This window comes from Rutidosis leptorrhynchoides, chromosome 5, assembly GCF_046630445.1.
Source record: "Rutidosis leptorrhynchoides isolate AG116_Rl617_1_P2 chromosome 5, CSIRO_AGI_Rlap_v1, whole genome shotgun sequence".
Taxonomy (NCBI): Eukaryota; Viridiplantae; Streptophyta; class Magnoliopsida; order Asterales; family Asteraceae; genus Rutidosis; species Rutidosis leptorrhynchoides.
The window spans coordinates 418,158,661-418,180,597 of record NC_092337.1 but is presented as its reverse complement, the minus strand read 5'-3'; the positions used below and the strand labels follow the sequence as shown (position 1 = coordinate 418,180,597).

The window sequence follows — 21,937 nt, the reverse complement described above, 5'->3', positions numbered from 1 at the left end:
GTAATAAGGATATATTACGAATTATTTACTTATAAAATATACATCAGTGGGTTTATGGATTCAAAGGGTTTTCATGTCGTATGAACATCGTCAATGGAGATTACTTCTAATTTTTTCGGCAACGACGATTACCTCTTCGTTTCTGTTCTATTAGTCGTTATCATGACTCTAATTTGTTGTTTCTTCTCATAATTACCTTTCGGACTCTTTAAATTTAAACCTAGGGTTTGGAATTGTGCGTGTTCTAAGTGTAAGGGATTAGTCAGATGTTGTAAATCTATGGTAGTTACAGCGGCGGCGAGGAAGATGAATGGTGGTGGTGCTGGCGGAGGACAGGCGGTGGTAGTGCTGGCAGGAGGACAGGCAGTTGTGGTGAAGAGGGAGTGGGAACAAGAGCAAGTGATTGGTGTGTCGATGATGGAACAATTTGTTGGTTAATAGGGTTTGAATGCCGGATAAACCTTTGAATCGTGTAGTCACTTTCGCGATAAAGTATTTCGACCTTATACATTGCCTTAGGGTTACACGAAATCTTTATTCGGGATAAGACAAATGCACAACTCTAATATAGGCAATTAAAATTGGAAGTCAAGAACATAGATAATTTGTATATTGTGAATGATCAATCTTTCATCCTCTTGAAAATGAGACAAGATCACTCTATTTATAGAGTATGAAAGGTTACACCTTTTGGCTAAAGGGTATCATGAATGGTCACACCTTTTGGCTAAGAGGTGTCCATGAAAGGTTATAACTTTTAATAAAAAGGTACCATGAATGGTTACACCATTCCATGAAAGCTTACACCATTTCATTAAGGTTCACACCATTTCATGATTAATTATGTCTTTTGGTTAAAAAGACACCAACTAACAAACACAACCTTTCAATTAGATGACTCTACTTAGCTTAAACAAGCGTGTACTCCACACTCTCTTAACTTGTTATAAAGCTTAACTAGAAATTCATTTGTCTCAAGTAAATCACGTTATCACACAAAATAGCCGATGACACTAAAATCACCAACAATCCCCCCCCCCCCATTTTAGTGTAATCCTTAGATTTACTAATAACTTGAACAAACACACAAACCAATGCATAAATGGAAATGTTCGTGAAGAATTGAATTTCCACTTAGTATATTATTTACGAGAATTCGAAAATCATGGTGTTCGTGAAGAATTGAACCCTTCAATTCATTTGAAAACTATAAAATAATATACACATCAGTTTCTTACATTTCTCTAATGTTCATCTTGACGCTTTTATAAGCCATGCGTCCATATCCTTTCATGAGTATATAGGAAGCCAAGTCTAAACTCCATTGAAGCGGCAAAACTTCATACTCATATGGGTAACTCTTTTAGTCTTGCACCCGCATATGCAATTTTTCAAAAGAGTTATTAAGAAGTAAAACTTCAACCTAACTCCACTTACGGGTCTAAACACATACTTTGGGATCAGAATATTTATGTGTTTCAATCTTCAGAAAGTAAGCTTACCTCATTGAATTCAGCTCCTATCTTTGTACTAGAAGGGAATTGGGCGTCTCACTTTGAAAGATTTAACGGACTTCAATCCCACATCATTAGCCAACTTGCGCGCACTTTCGGCTAATGCTTTTGTCAAGTGATTTTGTTAAATTTTGTTGTGACCCAACAAAATCCACATATATCACTCCATTCGTGATCAACTCACGAAACATAGTATGACTAAGGCATAAGTATCTAGATTTTCCCTTGTACATTTCACTATATGCCTTAGCCAACGAATATCCCATAATTAGGAATCTGATTGAACTTTAATTTCATTCACTTCGACTTCAATCAATTTCCCTTAGTAATCCCTTAATCCAAGGACTTACTAACTTCTTATTTTACCATAAGAAACCCGTGTACACTCGTTTATTCATTGATTGATCAGTCGACTCTTAAGTCCAATTTCTTTACAACTCACCAATGTAAACTTATAATTGTACATACTTGATGATGAATTCCCATTATCATTGTACATTGGATAGCGAGATTATAACTATAAACATACCTTAGTCAATCCGCTTCTAGAACCAAGAAGAAATGACAACATGTTAATTTATAGTGTCATTAATCTCAACATTAATCTTTTGATCAAAGATGCTTCAGCTATACCAAATCAAATATCAAGACTTGTAGACGCATCACTTGTTTGAAGATATAATCCTTGTTCCAATATAGTCGCTTGATGCCATTTGTTCTTGTTTGAACCGCACACGTACAACTCGTATATATCTTTATTTGTATATCAACCGCCTATATGGAATTTAGATAATGACCAGAAAACTAACACTCCTTCATACTTCTCATGCCTTTTATTAGAAATCCTCATATCCCTCACTGATTCCATCAAAGATTTATCACACGAAAATACTTTATCGCTTTGTTGGATAATAGGGTTTGAATGACGGATAAACCTTTGAATCGTGTAGTCACTTTCGCGATAAAGTATTTCGACCTTATACATTGCCTTAGGGTTACACGAAATCTTTATTCGGGATAAGACAAATGCACAACTCCAATATAGGCAATTAAAATTGGAAGTCAAGAACATAGATAATTTGTATATTGTGAATGATCAATCTTTCATCCTCTTGAAAATGAGACAAGATCAGTCTATTTATAGAGTATGAAAGGTTACACCTTTTGGCTAAAGGGTACCATGAATGGTCACACCTTTTGGCTAAGAGGTGTCCATGAAAGGTTATAACTTTTAATGAAAATGTACCATGAATGGTTACACCATTCCATGAAAGCTTACACCATTTCATTAAGGTTCACACCATTTCATGATTAATTATGTCTTTTGGCTAAAAAGACACCAACTAACAAACACAACCTTTCAATTAGATGACTCTACTTAGCTTAAACAAGCGTGTACTCCACACTCTCTTAACTTGTTATAAAGCTTAACTAGAAATTCATTTGTCTCAAGTAAATCAAATTATCACACAAAATAGCCGATGACACAAAAATCACCAACACAATTGGTTCCGGAGATTACGAAGCATGTTAAGAATTTGAGTTTTAGAGTTTTAAGTTTGTATAATAATTCTGCTGTTATGGACATGATTGATGCTTATTATTTTTGTTGAAGATGAAGATCAAATGAAGAATCCTACTCCCTAAATTGTAAAAAAATAAAAAATAAAAAAATAAAAAAAAATGTTAAAATCCTAGTCACTAAATGAAATATGACATGTAAATACACATCATCAATAAAAATTCTTAAAAAAATCCACAGTGTCAGATGTTACCCCAATTGCTACTATTTTTCAATCAAACACCCTTTTACGCACTAAATTGAAATCAGACTCCTTTGTGGGCAAGAAAAAAACGGATATACCCTTTATTGAGAAAAAGTGTCTATTATGTTACCTTTTTGGGCAATTTGCCCTTTCTTCACATCATCACTTGTATTGGTAGGTTTAATTGACTTGAATTGTTGTTTGATTTTTATCATACCTTCATTTACTGGTTTTTATCTAAAGTTCAAGACTTAGTAGTTGAATTTTCTTAGTCATACCGATGGTTTACTAGCACACCAATTACTCATTCTTTGTTTTCCAAGTGCACATTACATGTTTGATGAAATTTCACACTATACATGTATTTGAAATTTATGACTATTTATCTCGGATATTCAGGAAACAATTGAGGGTTTGTATTGACATTGCTATGCCTAGCACCGGTAGTTCAAGATCAACCGATTCACTGTACATTGATGTGAAACATACGGTGCTCAATTGTTCATAAGACCCTACAATCGATCGTATTCAAAGTCATAACACCACCATGAAAACAAGAAAATGTATTTGTAACATCAAGTTGGGAAGAAGTAGAACAATTATTGTATTATTAGGGGTACGAATATTGTTGTAGCAATTGACAATTCTTGTAGCTCAAAGCATTGAACATTTAAGGACACATTACATCATCTCTTGTTTTAAGTACATTGGTAATCAATTTGAGAATAAGTGTATCAGAACCTCAATTGTGATTGATGACCCATATTGACAACCCAAAATAAATCTGCATTTCATGTTATACAATTTAAACTTATATCCATGTACAACCATGCTTATATGCATTATGGTACATCACCCCACCTTATAAGCTCCAACAAATACACAACATTCCTCAAAACTCAAACAACGACAAATACATTTAACATCACATTCTTCCTCATAATCAACCTTTTTGAACCAAACACTAAATGACTTCTTTTTTATTTTTCCATCAACCTCAATATCCTCAATGACTTCATACTCTAAATAGTCATCTTCTAATTTTGAATAACTAATCCCACAATACATTTTTCCCGTTAACTCATTACGGAACTCTTTAAATTTGGAATTTGTGAAAACAGCCTTCAGTTGTTCTTCCATGGCATAACGGGTGATTGGCGGATACCACGAATTGTAAGAATTGAAATCTTCTACATTTTCCTTTTCAGCCCTATCCCTTAATGCATTTTCATATTGTTCAACAAACTGCTTCAACGTTGTTTTTTTGTTTACATATTTATCAAAAAATGAATTTATGCTCTCACTTCTTTGAGTAGTAGACATCCCCGCCCAAAAAATATCTTTCACAAAACAAGGGACCTAACGATGTCTTTCAGCAAACAAATCTTTCAACCACTTATTATTTTTGAGGTGGTACTTTTCTAGCATTTCATTCCACGCAGTTTCAAATTCATTGGGAGTTAAAGTATCATACACGGCTTTTTAAGCTTGTACTTAACTGATTTATATCTCTTATGCCTACCAAGCTTTTTAGGTAGTTTTTTTAGTATATGCCATAAACACCACCTGCAAGTATGACAAATACAAAAAGCATAATATAAATTCTTTAGACATATATAAACAATCAAAACCCATTATTATAGATAACAAATAAGTAATATTGTTTCTAAAGTTTTAAACATTATCAGATGTTCAATAGTGTACCTATGACGTGCAGCAGGAAATACAACTTCAATTGCTTTTTTCATTGCTTGATCTTGGTCTGTTATAATGGCTGTAGGAGCACGTCCCGACATACATGTAAGCCATGTTCGAAAAAGCCATATAAGAGACTTAGTATCTTCATTTGAAACCAATCCACAACCGAGCAATACGGATTGTCCATGATGGTTTACACCTACAAACGGAGCCAATGGCATGTGATACTTATTTGTCAAATAAGTTGTATCAAAGGTGATAACATCCCCAAATTCTTCATAAGCTGCCCTACACCTTGCATCTGCCCAAAACAAACTCTTCAAACGATTTTCATCATCCAACTCCCATGCATAAAAAAAGTTCTTATCTATAAAATAACTTTGAATTGCTTCGGCATCCCCTTCTCCAAAATTTAACCGTTTTACTTTATCGATGTAATTGCGACAATCTTTTTCAGTAAATGATATATTTTCATATCCTTTATTCTCCACGACAAAGGTATTGAAACCCTTATTCATTCTTACTCCTGCTCTTTGAAAGATTTCAAGTTGCCTTCACACACGAGAATTTATGACCCGATTACATCGATACAATCGTCCTTTGCCGGGGCTAAAGGGGTGATTATGCTGGAGTTGAACTTTTGAAACATACCACTTATTATTAATGCCACGTTTTGCATTAACTCTAGCTCCACAATCTATTTTTGTAATAGGACGTGGATTCAAAGTATTTTGGTTTTTGATTGTGACTTTCCAGCCCGATGACATGAAATTGTATCATACCATTTCTCCTCATCTTCAAGAGACTTTCGCGAGGACCTTTTAGAAACTCCAAATCCCATTTTCTTACCATAGTTTGCATAAAAACTAGCTATTTCTTCAACTGTGTCAAATACCATATCTACTTTTGGTTCTAACAAGAGTTGAGGGTTCGCGCGTTGCTGCTCTAAGGTTTATGCGATTTTAACGCAAACTATCAATTTAAACGGCACATTTTACTTCATGTTTTTGGAGCATACAAACTACAACCAAAAACAATTATAGCCTCCATAAACGACAATCATTTGTTGACAGCCATATCACAAAATAATATACAAACTACAACCAAAAACAATTACAGCCATATCATAAGCAAATTTACCCAAATTGTATCATGAACATGGTTTATAATTCAATACCAAATGAATGTAATAAAAAGAAAGGTTACCATAAACTCATGTGTATATGATTCGACGTATGGTAGAACGCATACTTTAACGACCCGTCCTAATTCATCCGGATGAAGTCCATATCGATTATAAACGGTTCACAATAGTTGATTACATCGTGTGATGCCCCGTACAAAACCATCGTGTACGAATCATCAACAACAGGATCATTACAAGGTTAAGTACTATATGCTGTAATAAAAGAAGTTGCATTCACGATAAAAAAAAGATGACGTCATAACCGACGTCAATTGTTTTACACCAACAGTATGCTTCTACGAATAGCAAGCATGAATAAATGTATGTGACCCTTAGGTCGTTACAAAACATAGTTCAAAAGTATTAAAGTTTGAATGCAAGATAAACAGTTCATGCGGTGATAACACTAGAGCAGCGGGTGTCTACGGCCAGACTAGTACGACAGCGGAAGCAAATAACCTTAAGCACCTGAGAAAAACATGCTTAAAAATGTCAACACAAAGGTTGGTGAGCTATAGTTTAAGTATAACAGTATGTAAGGTAGGCCACGAGATTTCAGTGCTACAAAAAGCGTTTCAAAACAGTATGATAAAGTATATGTTAACCGTGGGCACTTGGTAACTAACTTAATGTTTATACCCCCTGAAAATACACTTGGCAAGTGCGTATATTTACGAAGTATTAAACACTCATTAAATGCTAGCGCGACTAGCCCGAGTGGGGATGTCAAACCCTATGGATCCATATCTAAGATTCGCATTCACGGTTCAAAAACCAATGATTAAACGTTACCGAGCTAAAGGGAATGTTTATACCGTTGTATAACCCACACATATATTAGTTTAAGTACTCGTGCCTAGTATGTAAAACATAAAATGTGCATGTATTCTCAGTCCCAAATAGTTAAAGTAAAAAGGGATGCTATAACTCACAATGATAAAGTAGCGGTAAAGTATGACTCGGAAAGTAAGCAAGTAATGAAGGTTGTCCAAACGGGTCCTCAACCTAAGTCAAATAGTACTAAGTCAGTAAATCGTCTGAATAGGTTTAAAAGTATGTAAATAAGGTCTTAAAGGTCATCATCATTCATCATCAAACAAAAGGTGTAAAGTAAGTTTCGTTCATGAAAAGAGTTTTAAACAAAGGCTGAGTTCGGTCAGTCACCACGGCCTCTATACCTACTGAAATAAGGTGAGACCAGTGGCCATGGCTCCGTATATGAGTCCTTTAGTTGTGATAAAAATTACAGAATCAAACTCATCTTCGTTTGACCGTGGCGACGGTCTAAGTGCGAGTAGGTCAGAATTTTCAGCACAACGTTAAATGGACATAGTGACGATCGGAGGGCCATAAATCCTAAACCGTAACTCGGATTAAGACGAGTCCTATATGAAAAGTTATCTAATTGAACAGAGATATCTAAAAATCATAATTACAGTAGCCCAGGTCATACGGGTCAGACACAGAAATAGTAGAACAATAGGGTCAGTAGGTTCCGGTGGTTCTTGGTGCTCGATGCTTATCATGGTTCTCATCCTTGATGCATATAGCTTCAAGTGTATAACTCGTTGATGTGTTTGCATCATTTTCACCAAGGTTTGACCATCATAACCCAAGTGTAAGTCTAAGACATGAAGCACAACTCACTTAAGTGTTGCAAGTGTTTTGATGAACCAAAGTTACATCAAAGTCTTAGATTCAACACATACATGGAATATAAAAGTAATATTAACCAAGTTTTGACTATTATGACACAAGTGTAGGTCTAAGACATGTAGCACAACTCACTTAAGAGTTGTATGAAGTTTGATGAACCAAAGTTACATCAAAGTCTTAGATCTAACACATACATGAACTTTAAAACTAATAATAAGTTACAAACTTGCAAGTAAACTTATGAAATCAAGATCTTGAGTTGTAGAACATAGTTCTTAGTTTGATCTTGAAGATCCAAGACTCAAAAGTCTAGATCTAACATAAGTGCACAAAGTTATAATTAAAGAAAGCTTACTTACATGTTCTTGAACTTTCAAAATTAACTTTTAGTTCAAGATTAATGAGATCAAGGTTAACTAGTAACACTTGACCAATAACAACCAACAAACATGAAATTAAAGTGCATAATATGAAGAAATAAACCAAGTAAACAAGTAAATAAGTTCATGGGTTGCATACTTTAAAAATTCAAGCCTAAGTCTTGATCTTTAGAAAGTAAACTTTAAAGTTTACTTCATGAACTTCAAGTATGATTTACAACCATGAACTTACAATCTTTGAAACAACATATGTAGAACATAAACTAGTAAGTTTAGTTCTTGTGTGTTCTTGAAATTACAAGATAAAATGAAGAATGAAACTAAAGAGTTTGATTCTTGTAACTAGTAAAGAAAATAATAACAACAAAGTTCATGTAACTAAGTAACAACAACAACTAACAAGTATCAAGTAATTATACAACATCAAAGAACAAAGATGATGATGATTAGAGTGTGGTTAGTCCACGGTTTTGCAAGAATGAAAAAGAGAAAAAGAGAAAAAAAGAAGTTCAAGTTACTTACAACTTAGAGAGAAAAGAGAGAAAGTTGGAAGTGTTTTGTGTGTGTTTTGAAATGAGAGAAATGTGAGTAGAAGTAACAAGTAAAATGAAAAAAAAAAAGAACCCTCCCTTTACTACCTAAAGTTGACGGTTCAAAATAGGGAGGGAGGAAGAGGTTTGTTCACTAGGTTCTAACATGTAAAGGTTCAAAAAGGTGGTTACTAGTGTGCATGGTGTTGGAAGAACAAGTAACCATACAAGTAACAAGATTCCTACAAGTATTAACTAACTAGTTCCATTGCAAAATAATACTTACATGTGGTGATGGGCTAAAGAGTCCATGAAAGAAGTAGTGTGGGCTTTATAAGCCCATGTTCAAACATAAAGCCCAAGTATGTATTAATTAACAAATTAATCCAATTAAAGCTCATGTAACTAACTAATAACCTTAGTTAATTAAAACGATTAATAAAATTAATCAAGAATGTAAATAATATTCTAAAAATATTATTCGTGAAAGTTTCGTGTGTCACAAAGACGTTTTGGGCAATTAAAGTCAAGTACGGGCAATCATGGTAATGAGTAAATGTAATAACATACATTCAATAAATCACAAGTATTAATAATAATAATAATTATTAATAAATAAACATTGGAAAATCCAGGGTCGTTACATTACCCACCTGTTAAAGAAAATTTCATCCCGAAATTTAAGCTGAGGTAGATGGAGGAGTCGGGAAAAGGTGAGGATACTTCCGCATCATTTAATCCTCTCGTTCCCAAGTAAACTCAGGTCCTCGTTTGGCATTCCATCGTACTCGGACGATCGGAATCTTGTTACGTTTCAAAGTCTTGACCTCACGGTCCATAATCTCAATTGGTTCTTCCACAAAGTGGAGTTTGTCGTCAATAGCAAGTTCTTCCAGCGGTATGATAAGTTCGGGTGCAGCAAGACACTTCTTCAAGTTTGACACATGGAAGGTAGGATGGACTGAGCTCAATTGTGCTGGTAGATCCAAACGGTAAGCAACGGGTCCAATACGTTCCAAGATTTCAAAAGGACCAATGTATCACGGGTTCAACTTTCCACGTTTTCCAAAGCGGATCACACCTTTCCAAGGTGCAACCTTTAACATTACGTGGTCACTCACGTTGAATTCAAAGTCTTTACGTTTGAGATATGCATAACTCTTTTGATGATCGCGGGCAGTCTTAAGTCTAGCTTGAATTTGAGCAATCTTCTCCATGGTTTTATGGACTACTTCGGGTCCGGTGATTTGATTTTCGCCTACTTCGGCCCAACAAATAGGAGATTGGCACTTGTGGCCATACAACGCTTCAAAAGGCGTGGCATTAATGCTCAAGTGATAACTGTTGTTGTACGAGAATTCGGCTAACGGAAAATGCCTTTCCCAAGCCTTTCCAAAATCAATGACACATGCATGCAACATTTCCTCCAAGGCCTGAATTGTGCGTTCACTTTGCCCGTCAGTCTGAGGGTGATAAGTAGTACTCATGTCAAGACGAGTTCCCATGACTTCTTGCAAAGAACGCCAAAATCTAGAAGCAAAACGGGGATCGCGATCCGAGATGATCGATAAAGGTACACCATGACGAGATACAACCTCTTTGATGTATAATTGAGCAAGTCTCTCCATTATATCTGTTTCCTTCATCACTAGAAAGTGTGCAGATTTGGTAAGACGGTCAACGATAACCCATATGGTATCGTATCCGCCCACCGTCTTCGGCAGCTTAGTAATGAAATCCATTGTGATCCTTTCCTACTTCCATTGCGGGATTTTCGGTTGCTGAAGTAAACCAGAAGGTCTCTGATGCTCGGCTTTAACCTTCGAGCAAGTCAAACACTTACCAACATAAGTCGCAACGTCCTTCTTAAGATTCGGCCACCAATACTGTTCTTTAAGGTCGTGGTACATCTTGCCCACTCCAGGATGAATCGAATATCTCGATTTGTGTGCTTCATCAAGTATAAGGTTCCGTAGATCTCCATAAAGAGGTACCCAAATTCTTCCGGCATAACATCGGAGTTCAGACTCCCTAACCTCGAATCGAGAGACAAGTATGTTCAAATGTTCGTGAGATATGTTCTCCTCCTTGAGAGCCTCATCTTGGGCTAATCTGATCTGACTGTTAAGGTTCGAATGAAAGGTAATGTTCAGAGCCCTAACACGAAGAGGTACCGTCCTCTCCTTTCGGCTTAAAGCGTCAGCTACAACATTGGCCTTGCCAGGATGATAACGGAGTTCACAATCGTAGTCGTTGAGCGTCTCGATCCATCGATGTTGTCTCATATTCAGTTTCTTTTGATCAAAGATGTGCTGAAGACTCTTGTGATCGGTGAATATAGTGCTCTTAGTTCCATGCAAATAGTGTCTCCACAATTTAAGCGCAAAGACAACGGCTCCAAGTTCAAGATCGTGAGTAGTGTAGTTCCGCTCGTGAATCTTCAATTGTCGGGAGGCATAAGCGATAACCTTTGATCTTTGCATCAGTACACAACCAAAACCACTTTTCGATGCATCACAATAAACAATAAAGACGTCACTGCCCTCAGGAAGTGATAGGATAGGTGCGGTGGTTAACTTCTTCTTCAAAGTTTGAAATGTTGATTCGTGTGCGGGTTCCCAAATGAACTTCTTGCCCTTGTGAGTCAGCGCGGTCAAAGGACGCGCAATCAGAGAAAATCCTTCAATGAACCTTCGGTAGTAACCGGCGAGACCTAGGAATTGGCGAATGTGGGTCAGAGTAGTGGGAGTCTCCCACTTGCTGATAGCTTCAATCTTGGCGGGATCAACTTTGATACCCTGATCGCTCACAACATGACCCAGAAATTCTACTTCCTTCAACCAAAATTCACACTTGGAGAATTTGGCGTAAAGTTGCTCTTGTCTTAGGAGTTCAAGTACTAGTCGGAGGTGTTGCTCATGCTCTTCTTCGCTTTTAGAGTAGATGAGGATATCATCTATGAAGACGATGATAAACTTGTCCAAGTAAGGCTTGCAGACACGATTCATAAGATCCATGAACACGGCAGGTGCATTGGTTATTCTGAATGGCATCACGAGAAACTCATAATGACCATAACAGGTTCTGAATGCAGTCTTCATTACATCACTTTCCTTCACCCTCAACTGGTGATAACTGGATCGCAAATCGATCTTTGAGTAAACGCTCGATCCTTATAGTTGATCAAAAAGATCGTCAATTCTAGGAAGAGGATACCGATTCTTGATTGTCAATTTGTTGAGTTCACGGTAGTCGATACACATACGGAAGGATCCATCCTTCTTCTTCACAAACAACACAGGTGCGCCCCAAGGTGAGAAACTTGATTGGATAAATTCACGGTCAAGTAGTTCTTGTAGTTGACTCTGTAATTCTTGCATCTCGGAAGGTGCGAGTCTATAAGGTGCGCGAGCTATAGGCGCAGCTCATGGCACTAAATCAATCTGAAACTCTACTGCTCTCGGCGGCGGTAATCCAGGCAATTCCTCTGGGAAGACATCGAAAAATTCGAACATCGTTCACGCTCTTCACCTCAGTTTCTACCGCTTTCACATGTGTTAGGACGGCAAAACGTCCCTTCTTCATGATCTTTTGCGCTTTCACGCAACTAATGAGGTTCAGCTTCGAGGTACATCTCTCTCCATAGATGATCAGTGGCTCACGGTCTCCTTGTGGTATACGAAGTGCTTTATCTCCACAAATAATATCAGCCCTTATCTTGCTCAACCAATCCATACCGACGATCACGTCAAAACTTCCCAGTTTGATAGGTATCAAGTCAATTTCGAAATCTGCACCAGCTATGTTGATAATAGCTCCTCGACTAATATGGTCAACTTTCTCAAGTTTTCCATTGGCGACCTCGACAAGCATACTCTCTTTTAACGGGACTAACGACCAATTAATCTTATCGCAAAAATGTCTACATACATAACTTCTATCCGTACCAGTATCAAACAAGACAGAAGCTAAAAGATTGTTGATAGTGAATATACCTGTCACCAAGTCGGGATTTTCTCGGGCGTCCCTTGCATTAATGTTGAAAGCTCTACCACGGGGTGGTCCGCCGTCTTTTCGCTTGTTTGGGCAAGCATTTCTGTAATGGCCTGTCTGTCCGCATTCGTAACACTTCCTTGGCCCTGTGGGGTTCGGATTCCCATTCAAAGTGGTGACCTTGCAGTCTTTCCCGATATGCCCAGTCCGTTGGCACTTTTCACAAACAACATTACAATAACCAGTATGGTGCTTAGGTTCCTTTGTAGTTTGGGTTCGTGTTGGTGTTTGGATTGGGATTTCCACCGCTGTTGTTTCCCCTAAAACCCTCATGTCGTTTCGCCGGGTTTTGCTCATAGTTTCTTCCCCTGTTGTTGTTGTGGTTATCCCATTTGTGCTTCTCACTAGTACCCGCTTCAGACTTAGTTTTCTCCGGTTCATCGATGGTTATTTGATTCATTAAAGTATGCGCCATGCGCATCACTTCGGGAACATTCGGTGGCTTGGACGAGGTGACATTTCCCTTGATGCTCTTAGGGAGTCCCCAGAAGTACCTTTCCATTCGTTTGAATTCCAGGGTGACCATTGTCGGACACATCAGGGCATGTTCCAAAAATCTCCTGTTGTAACCATCAAGGTCGTTCCCAACGTCCTTTAACTGCATGAATTCCATTTCCATCTTTTGTATCTCGGTTCTCGAACAATACTCCTCAATCATGGCACACTTAAATTCTTCCCATGGCATAGCATACGCCTCATCAATGCCTTGTGCCTGTGCCATTGTGTTCCACCATGTGAGCGCATCATCAGATAGCGTGCAAGAAGCAAATTTGGTTTTGTTGTCCTCCGAACAGTTGCTAACTCGGAATACTGATTCAAGTTTCTCGAACCATCTGGTGAGACCAACCGGTCCCTCAGTGCCGCTGAAGTTATGTGGTTTACAGCTCTGGAATTCCTTGTAAGTACACCCATTTCGAATGGGTTGAATAACCGGTGGTGGTGGCGGTGGCGGTGGAGCTTGAGGTTGCATTTCCGCAATGGCTGCGGCTACCCTTTCGGCAATCATCTCTTCGATTTGGGTGGTGGTAGGTGTTGATCGTCCGTTGGCCATGGTGTTCTAAACAAAAATTTTGACTCAAGTCAAAATCCAGCATTCAATGTATAATAATACAGTATACAACAACCAACATGGAATCAACACATCACATGTTTATTAAGTAACGCATCTAGGTACAAATACCACAGAATCATCATACAGTAACGTAAATAGAACATCGTGCAAGAATTAAATAACGCAAAGTTCCATTAATAATAATAAGTGGCATACATCTGAATAAGTTCGTACAATACATAAGTGAAACATAAAACTACAACTAGATTACACAATGAAATCTAAATACAAAAGCCCTACGGTGAAGGTGGGTGAAGGATGTCCAAAACATGGGCCATCTGGTCCTCTAGCTCGGCAACTAGAGCTCGGAGGATCCCCACCTCCCTTGTCAATTCCTCGACAGTGGGAGATGGTGGAGCAGGCGGTGCTGGAGGTGCAGGTGGTGCCGGTGATGCGGGTGGTGCCAGTGGTGCGGGTGGTGCCGGTGGTGCAGACATCACATAACGGGGTGCAGATGTTCCGGCTCCAGAAATATTTAGTACGTAACGGGGTACCTTACGCACTTGTGGGTCGGCAGGGTACGGCACAAGCCACTTACGAGCAGTAACCCTACGACGCCGAGCAAATGCGTCAGTGAAAGCACGACCTCCATTCACCCCTGGAATGACGGTGCCATCAAAACGGTACCGCTTCTTCGGCGGGGTGGAGGGTGCCTGTATAGGTACATCAGCAGGGTCCTCATCATCACTGGAGTCGTCTGAGGAGGTGTCGTCGGATGAAGCATCAGTGGATGACGGGTCGTCTGAATCATGTAGTGGCTGTACGGGTGGCTGAACTGGCCATCCTTAAGCGGCCATCATCTGTCTATACCTAGCGGGTCCGATCAGAATGAGACGTCCATCATGGGCGCGTCGGCACCAATGGCGATACCGGTTACGGAACAGACCTTCCCCGAACTCCGCGGGAATCACAATCTCACCGGAGCGGGGCTGTGATCCTGAGGGTCCGGGGGCAGATGGAGCGGGAATCTCCGAAGGGTCCTGGGCTCCGCTAGAAGTAACCACTGGGGTAGGCGCCTGGCTGCTAGTCCCGGAAGATGAAGCGTCGGGGTCACTCGCGGGTAGGGGGATCGGTGTGTCGGCAGTAGCAGCAGGTGGGGTGGCTGACGAGTCTGAACTGTCTAAAATGATAGCAGGTGGAATATCCGACATCTGAACAAGGAATAATAAATTTTCCACGTTAGTGAGTCATAAAGCAAGCACGTATTAGGCCAACAGTCGAAATCATGTATAACAGTAAGTAGCATGGCAATAATAACGAATCGTACAGAAGTAGCATACAATCGAGGGCAAGTAATATCATACAGTGGTGAAATCATGTAGTAGCATACGGCATATAGCAGTAAAAGTAAGTAGCAGCATGCAGTAAATTCAACAGAAACGCGTAAACTAGCAAGTTGTAGCTTAGTCCTATTAGTGAATCCTACTCGGTCGGTCTTAGACTAACTAATGCAACCTAATTCCCTACAACCAATGCTCTGATACCAAATGTGATGCCTCGCACAAAACCATCGTGTACGAATCATCAACAACAGGATCATTACAAGGTTAAGTACTATATGCTGTAATAAAAGAAGTTGCATTCACGATAAAAAAGCTGACGTCATAACCGATGTCAATTGTTTTACACCAACAGTATGCTTCTACGAATAGAAAGCATGAATAAATGTATGTGACCCTTAGGTCGTTACAAAACATAGTTCAAAAGTATTAAAGTTTGAATGCAAGATAAACAGTTCATGCGGTGATAACACTAGAGCAGCGGGTGTCTACGGCCAGACTAGCACGACAGCGGAAGCAAATACCTTAAGCACCTGAGAAAAACATGCTTAAAAACGTCAACACAAAGGTTGGTGAGCTATAGTTTAAGTATAACAGTATGTGAGGTAGGCCACGAGATTTCAGTGCTACAAAGAGCGTTTCAAAACAGTATGATAAAGTATATGTTAACCGTGGGCACTTGGTAACTAACTTAACGTTTATACCCCCTGAAAGTACACTTGGTAAGTGCGTATGTTTATGAAGTATTAAACACTCGTTAAATGTTAGCGCGACTAGCAAGAGTGGGGATGTCAAACCCTATGGATCCATATCTAAGATTCGCGTTCACGGTTCAAAAACCAATGATTAAACGTTACCGAGCTAAAGGAAATGTTTATGCCGTTGTATAACCCACACATATATAATTTTAAGTACTCGTGCCTAGTATGTAAAACATAAAACGTGCATGTATTCTCAGTCCCAAATAGTTAAAGTAAAAAGGGATGTTATAACTCACAATGATAAAGTAGCGGTAAAGTATGACTCGGAAAGTAAGCAAGTAATGAAGGTTGTTCAAACGGGTCCTCAACCTAAGTCAAATAGTACTAAGTTAGTAAATCGTATGAATAGGTTTAAAAGTATGTAAATAAGGTCTTAAAGGTCATCATCATTCATCATCAAACAAAAGGTGTAAAGTAAGTTTCGTTCATGAAAAGATTTTTAAACAAAGGCTGAGTTCGGTCAGTCACCACGGCCTCTATACCTACTAAAATAAGGTAAGACCAGTGTCCATGGCTCCGTATATGAGTCCTTTAGTTGTGGTAAAAATTATTGAAGCAAACTCGTCTTTGTTTGACCGTGGCAACGGTCTAAGTGCGAGTAGGTCAGAATTTTCAGCACAACGTTAAATGGACATAGTGACGATCGGAGGGCCATAAATCCTAAACCGTAACTCGGATTAAGACGAGTGATGTTTTAGCAGAGTAGTATATAAAATAGCTTATATTTTTACAGAAAAATACTATTAAATACGATACAATTTTACACAAGATATTTATTTATTTATAGAATGGATATACTTAAACCTTGCTACAACACCTATAAGCAGTGTACCTAATCGTACAGTAGTGTAGTTTTTAGTAAGTCCGGTTCGTTCCACAGGGAATCTTTTTAAACAAAGCTTAACGCTATATTAGTTTACTTTTATAAAAATACAAATATATATATATAAGTAATATTATTATTATAAAGGGGGTTTTTACCGTTTAATGACCGGTTTGTCGATTTTAAAACTTTAGTCGCAGTTAAATCCAAATGTAAAATATTAAAAATAAATACAAGACTTAAATTAAAGCATAAAGTAAATAACGATAATGAAATTGCGATTAATAAAAGTGCGATAAAATAAACTTGCGATAATTAAAAAGTACGATAATTAAAAGTGCAATTAAATACAATAACAATAAATAAAAATGCGATAATTAGAAGTGCAATTAAATATAAAATAAAGGAAGTTAAATATGAAATAAAAGAATTATGCTTATTTAAACTTCCGTAATCATGATGTTTGACGTGTTGATTTTAGTTTTATGCCCATGGGTTAATTGTCCTTTGTCCTGGATTATTTAATATGTCCATACGGATTTGTCCATAATAGTCCATCAGTCATAAATATAAAGAGCGAAAGCCTTCGTCAAATTATTCTTATTCCCGAAGTCAAATATTTCAACTAATTGGGGATTCGAATTGTAACAAGGTTTTAATACTTTGTTTAATGAATACACCAGGTTATCGACTGCGTGAAAACCAAGGTTTTACTACTTTGTTAACAATTACACCAATTACCCTTGAATGTAATTCACCCCTGTTTGTAAAGTCCAAATGGCATGCGTTTGTAAGCAAAAGTACCATAAGGGCACGTGAATGTGGTTTTCTCTTGATCTTCGGGTGCTATTGGAATTTGAAAATATCCGGAAAATCCATCTAGAAAACAATAGTAACTATTTCCGGCTAATCTTTCCAACATTTGATCTATGAAAGGTAAGGGAAAGTGATCTTTTCTGGTGGCGTCATTTAATTTTCTATAATCAATACATACACGCCATCCTGTTACAGTCCTAGTAGGAATAAGCTCATTTTTCTCATTTGTAATGACAGTCATGCCACCCTTCTTAGGTACGCATTGAACTGGGCTTACCCATGGACTATCAGAGATTGGATAAATTAGACCTGCATCTAGCAGTTTAATAATCTCTTTCTTAACTACATCTTGCATATTAGGATTTAGTCTTCATTGGCATTGCACATACGTTTTATGACCTTCTTCCATAAGGATTTTATGTGTGCAATACGAAGGACTTATTCCTTTAATATCATGAATCTTCCATGCAATGGCTGGTTTATGAGCTTTCAACACAGAAATGAGTTGTGATTTCTCATTTTCAGTAAGAGAAGACGATATTATTACAGGTAATTCAGATTCACCATGTAAATAAGCGTATTCCAAATGGTTTGGAAGTGGCTTTAACTCTAATTTCGGAGGTTCTTCTATCGATGATTTATATCGATATTTGTCTTCTTCTTTTAGCATTTGAATTTCTTCTGTTGTTGGTTCATATCCATTAGCTATAAGTGTAGCTAACATTTCAGCTTCATCAATTGGTTCATTACCTTCTCCTAAAGAACATTCTCCTGTTCCTTGTAATTCTGGAAATTCTTCTAATAATTCTGCATGTGCATCTATAGTTTGAATATAATAACATGTATCATCTGCAGATTGTGGTTGTTGCATTGCTCTATTAACTGAAAAGGTAACACTCTCATCCTCTGTACTTAGGGTCAATTTCTTACCGAACACGTCTATCATTGCTTTAGCCGTGTTTAAGAATGGTCTTCCTAATATGAGAGGAACTTGAGAATCTTCTTCCATGTCCAGAACAACAAAATCTACTGGAAATACTAAAGTACCAACTTTAACTAGCATGTTCTCCATTATCCCTCTAGGATATTTTATTGATCTATCGGCTAGTTGTATGCTTATTCTGGTTGGTTTCAATTCTCCAAGGTCTAGTTTAGTGTATAGTGAATACGGCATTAGATTTATACTAGCACCTAAGTCTGCCAATGCTTCTATTGAACTAAGACTACCCAGAAAACATGGAATTGTGAAACTTCCTGGATCAGATAGTTTTTCTGGTATCTTATTCAACAGCACTGCTGAACAATTAGCATTCATAGTAACAGCCGAGAGTTCTTCCATTTTCTTTCTATTTGAAATTAGATCTTTCAAGAATTTAGCATATCTAGGCATTCCTGAAATCACATCAATGAAAGGAAGATTTACATTTATCTGTTTAAACATATCCAAGAATTTGGATTGCTCGGCTTCAAGTTTCTCTTTCTTCATTTTACTCGGGTAAGGAAGTGGTGGTTAGTATGGTTTAACATAAGGTTTAGCCTTAACTGTGTTATCTTCATTAACCTTTTCAACTACCGGTTCTTTTTCCTTATCTTGATCAGGTTGTGGTTCTTGTGGAGTAGGAATAGCTTCATCAGAAGTTACAGGTATTTCAGGTGGTTTAAGTGTTGTACCACTTCTTGTGGTAATGGCTTTAGCTGTTTCATTCCGGGGGTTAGCATTTGTATCACTAGGTAGACTTCCCGGTTTTCTTTCACCTATTAACCTTGCTAGGTTACTCACTTCTTGTTCCAGATTTTGAATAGAAGCTTGTTGATTTCTAAATGCTTGAGCATTTTGTTCATTGGTTTGTTTTTGAGATGTGAAAAACTGCGTTTGAGTTTCAACTAGCTTCGTCATCATATCTTCTAAATTCGGCTTTTTATCATCGGTTTGTTGTGGTGGTTTGTTTTGAAAATTAGGTCTTTGCTGATTGTAAGTATTATTGGATACTTGTTGATTGCTAGGACCTTGTTGGTTTTTGTATGGAATATTTCGGTTATAACTCTGGTTTTGATTGTAAATCGGTCTTGGCGGTTGATAATTATTCTGATAATTATTTCCAGTCCTTTGGTTTATGTATGAAATATTCTCTCTTTGTTCCATTGTTAATTCAATACTGAGACAATCTTTTGTCAAATGTGGTCCTCCACACTGCTCACAACTAATTCGTATTGAGTGAATATCTTTAGTCATCTTTTCCATTCGTCTCTCCACAGCATCTATCTTTGCGGAAATAGAATCTAAGTCATGGCTAGAATCGGCTCTAGCTGCTTTAGATGATCTAACGATGTCTTTTTCTTGGTGCCACTCATGTGAGTGGGAAGCAGTGTTATCAATAATTTTGTAAGCATCAGTTTCGGTTTTCTTCATAATAGAACCACCAGCTGCTATATCTATGTCTTTCCTTGTAGTGATGTCGCATCCTTGGTAGAATATTTGTACTATTTGACAGGTGTCTAAACCATGTTGCAGACATCCTCTTAACAACTTTCCATATCTAGTCCATGCCTCATATATAGTTTCATTCGGTTTCTGTGTAAACGTAACAATTTCTGCTTGAAGTCTTACGGCTTTAGATGCAGGAAAGAATTGTTTAAGAAATTCTTCAACTAAAACGTCCCATGTATCGATCGCCCCTTCAGGTAACGATTCCAACCAATCTTTGGCTTCTCCCTTTAAAGTCCAGGGAAATAACATGAGATATATCTATTCATCCTCCACTTCTCGGATTTTAAATAGTGTGCAGATCCTATTAAAGGTACGTAGATGTTCATTTGGATCTTCCTTCGGCGCACCACTAAATTGGCATTGATTAGTCACCATGTGTAGAATTTGTCCTTTGATTTCATAATCTGGCGCATTAATGTCTGGATGAGTAATTGCGTGACCTTGGCCAGTGCGTTTAGCTCTCATTCGGTCTTCCATACTTAAAGGTTCCAGATTCTCCATAATTGAATTTGTTGAATCGGAATCACTAGAGGATTTTGATTTTATGGTTCGTTCCTCAACAATCTCTATTTGAATGATTGGTGGTTCCGGAGGAAAGTTTAATGGTTCAGGATCTACGAACGGCTCCTGAATATTCTCCGGATTCTCAATTGTGAGGTCGGGTTCAAAAAATGGATTATCGGAAATTTGAACTGAAGTACTTGGTCGACTGGATGACGATTCTAAAGAAAAATCAACGGCGGTTATATTTGCTAAATGTCTTGATCTAGTTACAGGTGGTGAACGTACAAAAGGTGGTGATCGTCTTGCTCGGTGCATTCACTGAATATCCTATTAGTTATTAAAAGGAAAGAAAAATTATAATAAGTTATCCAATTAATAGACTTTTCTGATTTTGCCCACGTTTTGAATAGCCAAAAGATGCAGCAGAGGGGCAGGATTCGTTTGGTCTCAATATAATTGAGGACTGTTTGGCTCCAATAACCCGGTCCACGTACAAATCCAACTATTACTACGAACCAGAAAATTTTGATGTCTATCAATTTAACCACTTAAAATAAATTTTCGTAATTTTAAGAAAATTAGATAAGAAGTAGAATAAAAATCTATGTCCTAAAAACTAGAATAGCGAGAAATAAGAAAGAAAAAGAGTTCGTCGGAAAAAGGTTGAAAAAGAAAAATGGTTGAAAAATAAAAGGTGACGGAAAAATTAAAGAAACTTATAAAACTTAAAAGTACTTGACTAACCTAACCTTATTACTACAACTAACTTAAAATTATAATCGCAAATTGAAATTACTAATTGGAATGATAATTGATACATAGGTAAAAGGTGTCTAAAAATATTAAAGCTTACAAGAAAAACTATATATCCCAAATGGAAATAACTTAAAAAGAAACTAAAACTTAAAAAGGCGTCGCAAAATTCTAAAGCAGCTAAATCTTAGTCTAAGAAAAAGCACTTAAGGAATTCTACGGCAAAGCCTAAAAATCTAGAAGTAAAAATAACTATGGCAAAATCTAAGTTTAAAACTAAATATGAGCTAAAAATACAAATATTACGCTAAAACGATTAAAAAGGGACAAAATATAAAAATATACAAAAAGTTGTAAAAATTACAATTTTTATAAAAATATTATTTTTATATTATTTATTTATTAAAACTATTAATTTTACAATTTAATAAAACTAATTAATACTAAATACATAAATTAAATAAAAAGTAAAAGTTAAAATAAAACTAATTATAATAATAATAATAATTAGGATTAAATAATAATAATAATAATTAATTACCCCGTAATTAATTCAGTTTAGGGTTTCTGTCAGCGTGTCAGGATTACTCCGCGAGTTGCGGTATTTAATGCATCAAA

General features: G+C 37.2%; 1 protein-coding gene across 1 annotated transcript; it reads right to left on the bottom strand.

The window, feature by feature from the left end:
- Positions 1-4,132: 4,132 nt before the first annotated feature.
- Positions 4,133-5,876, bottom strand: LOC139849983 (protein FAR-RED IMPAIRED RESPONSE 1-like). The gene is made up of 4 exons (XM_071839587.1): positions 5,761-5,876; positions 4,985-5,530; positions 4,755-4,846; positions 4,133-4,620 (listed from the first exon to the last, which is right to left on the bottom strand). Exons 1-4 carry the CDS (start codon positions 5,874-5,876, stop codon positions 4,133-4,135), a joined length of 1,242 nt encoding a protein of 413 aa, XP_071695688.1.
- Positions 5,877-21,937: the final 16,061 nt, after the last annotated feature.

What these genes read in the sequence shown, in the direction of transcription:
- LOC139849983 (XM_071839587.1), bottom strand. Translation starts at nt 5,876, where the DNA reads ATGGTATTTGACACAGTTGAAGAAATAGCTAGTTTTTATGCAAACTAT. An exon ending in CTTGAAGATGAGGAGAAATG is followed by an intron (nt 5,531 to 5,760) that starts GTATGATACAAT and finishes TCGTGTGTGAAG; the next exon opens with GCAACTTGAAATCTTTCAAA. An exon ending in GTACAAGCTTAAAAAGCCGT is followed by an intron (nt 4,621 to 4,754) that starts GTATGATACTTT and finishes GTTTTGTGAAAG; the next exon opens with ATATTTTTTGGGCGGGGATG.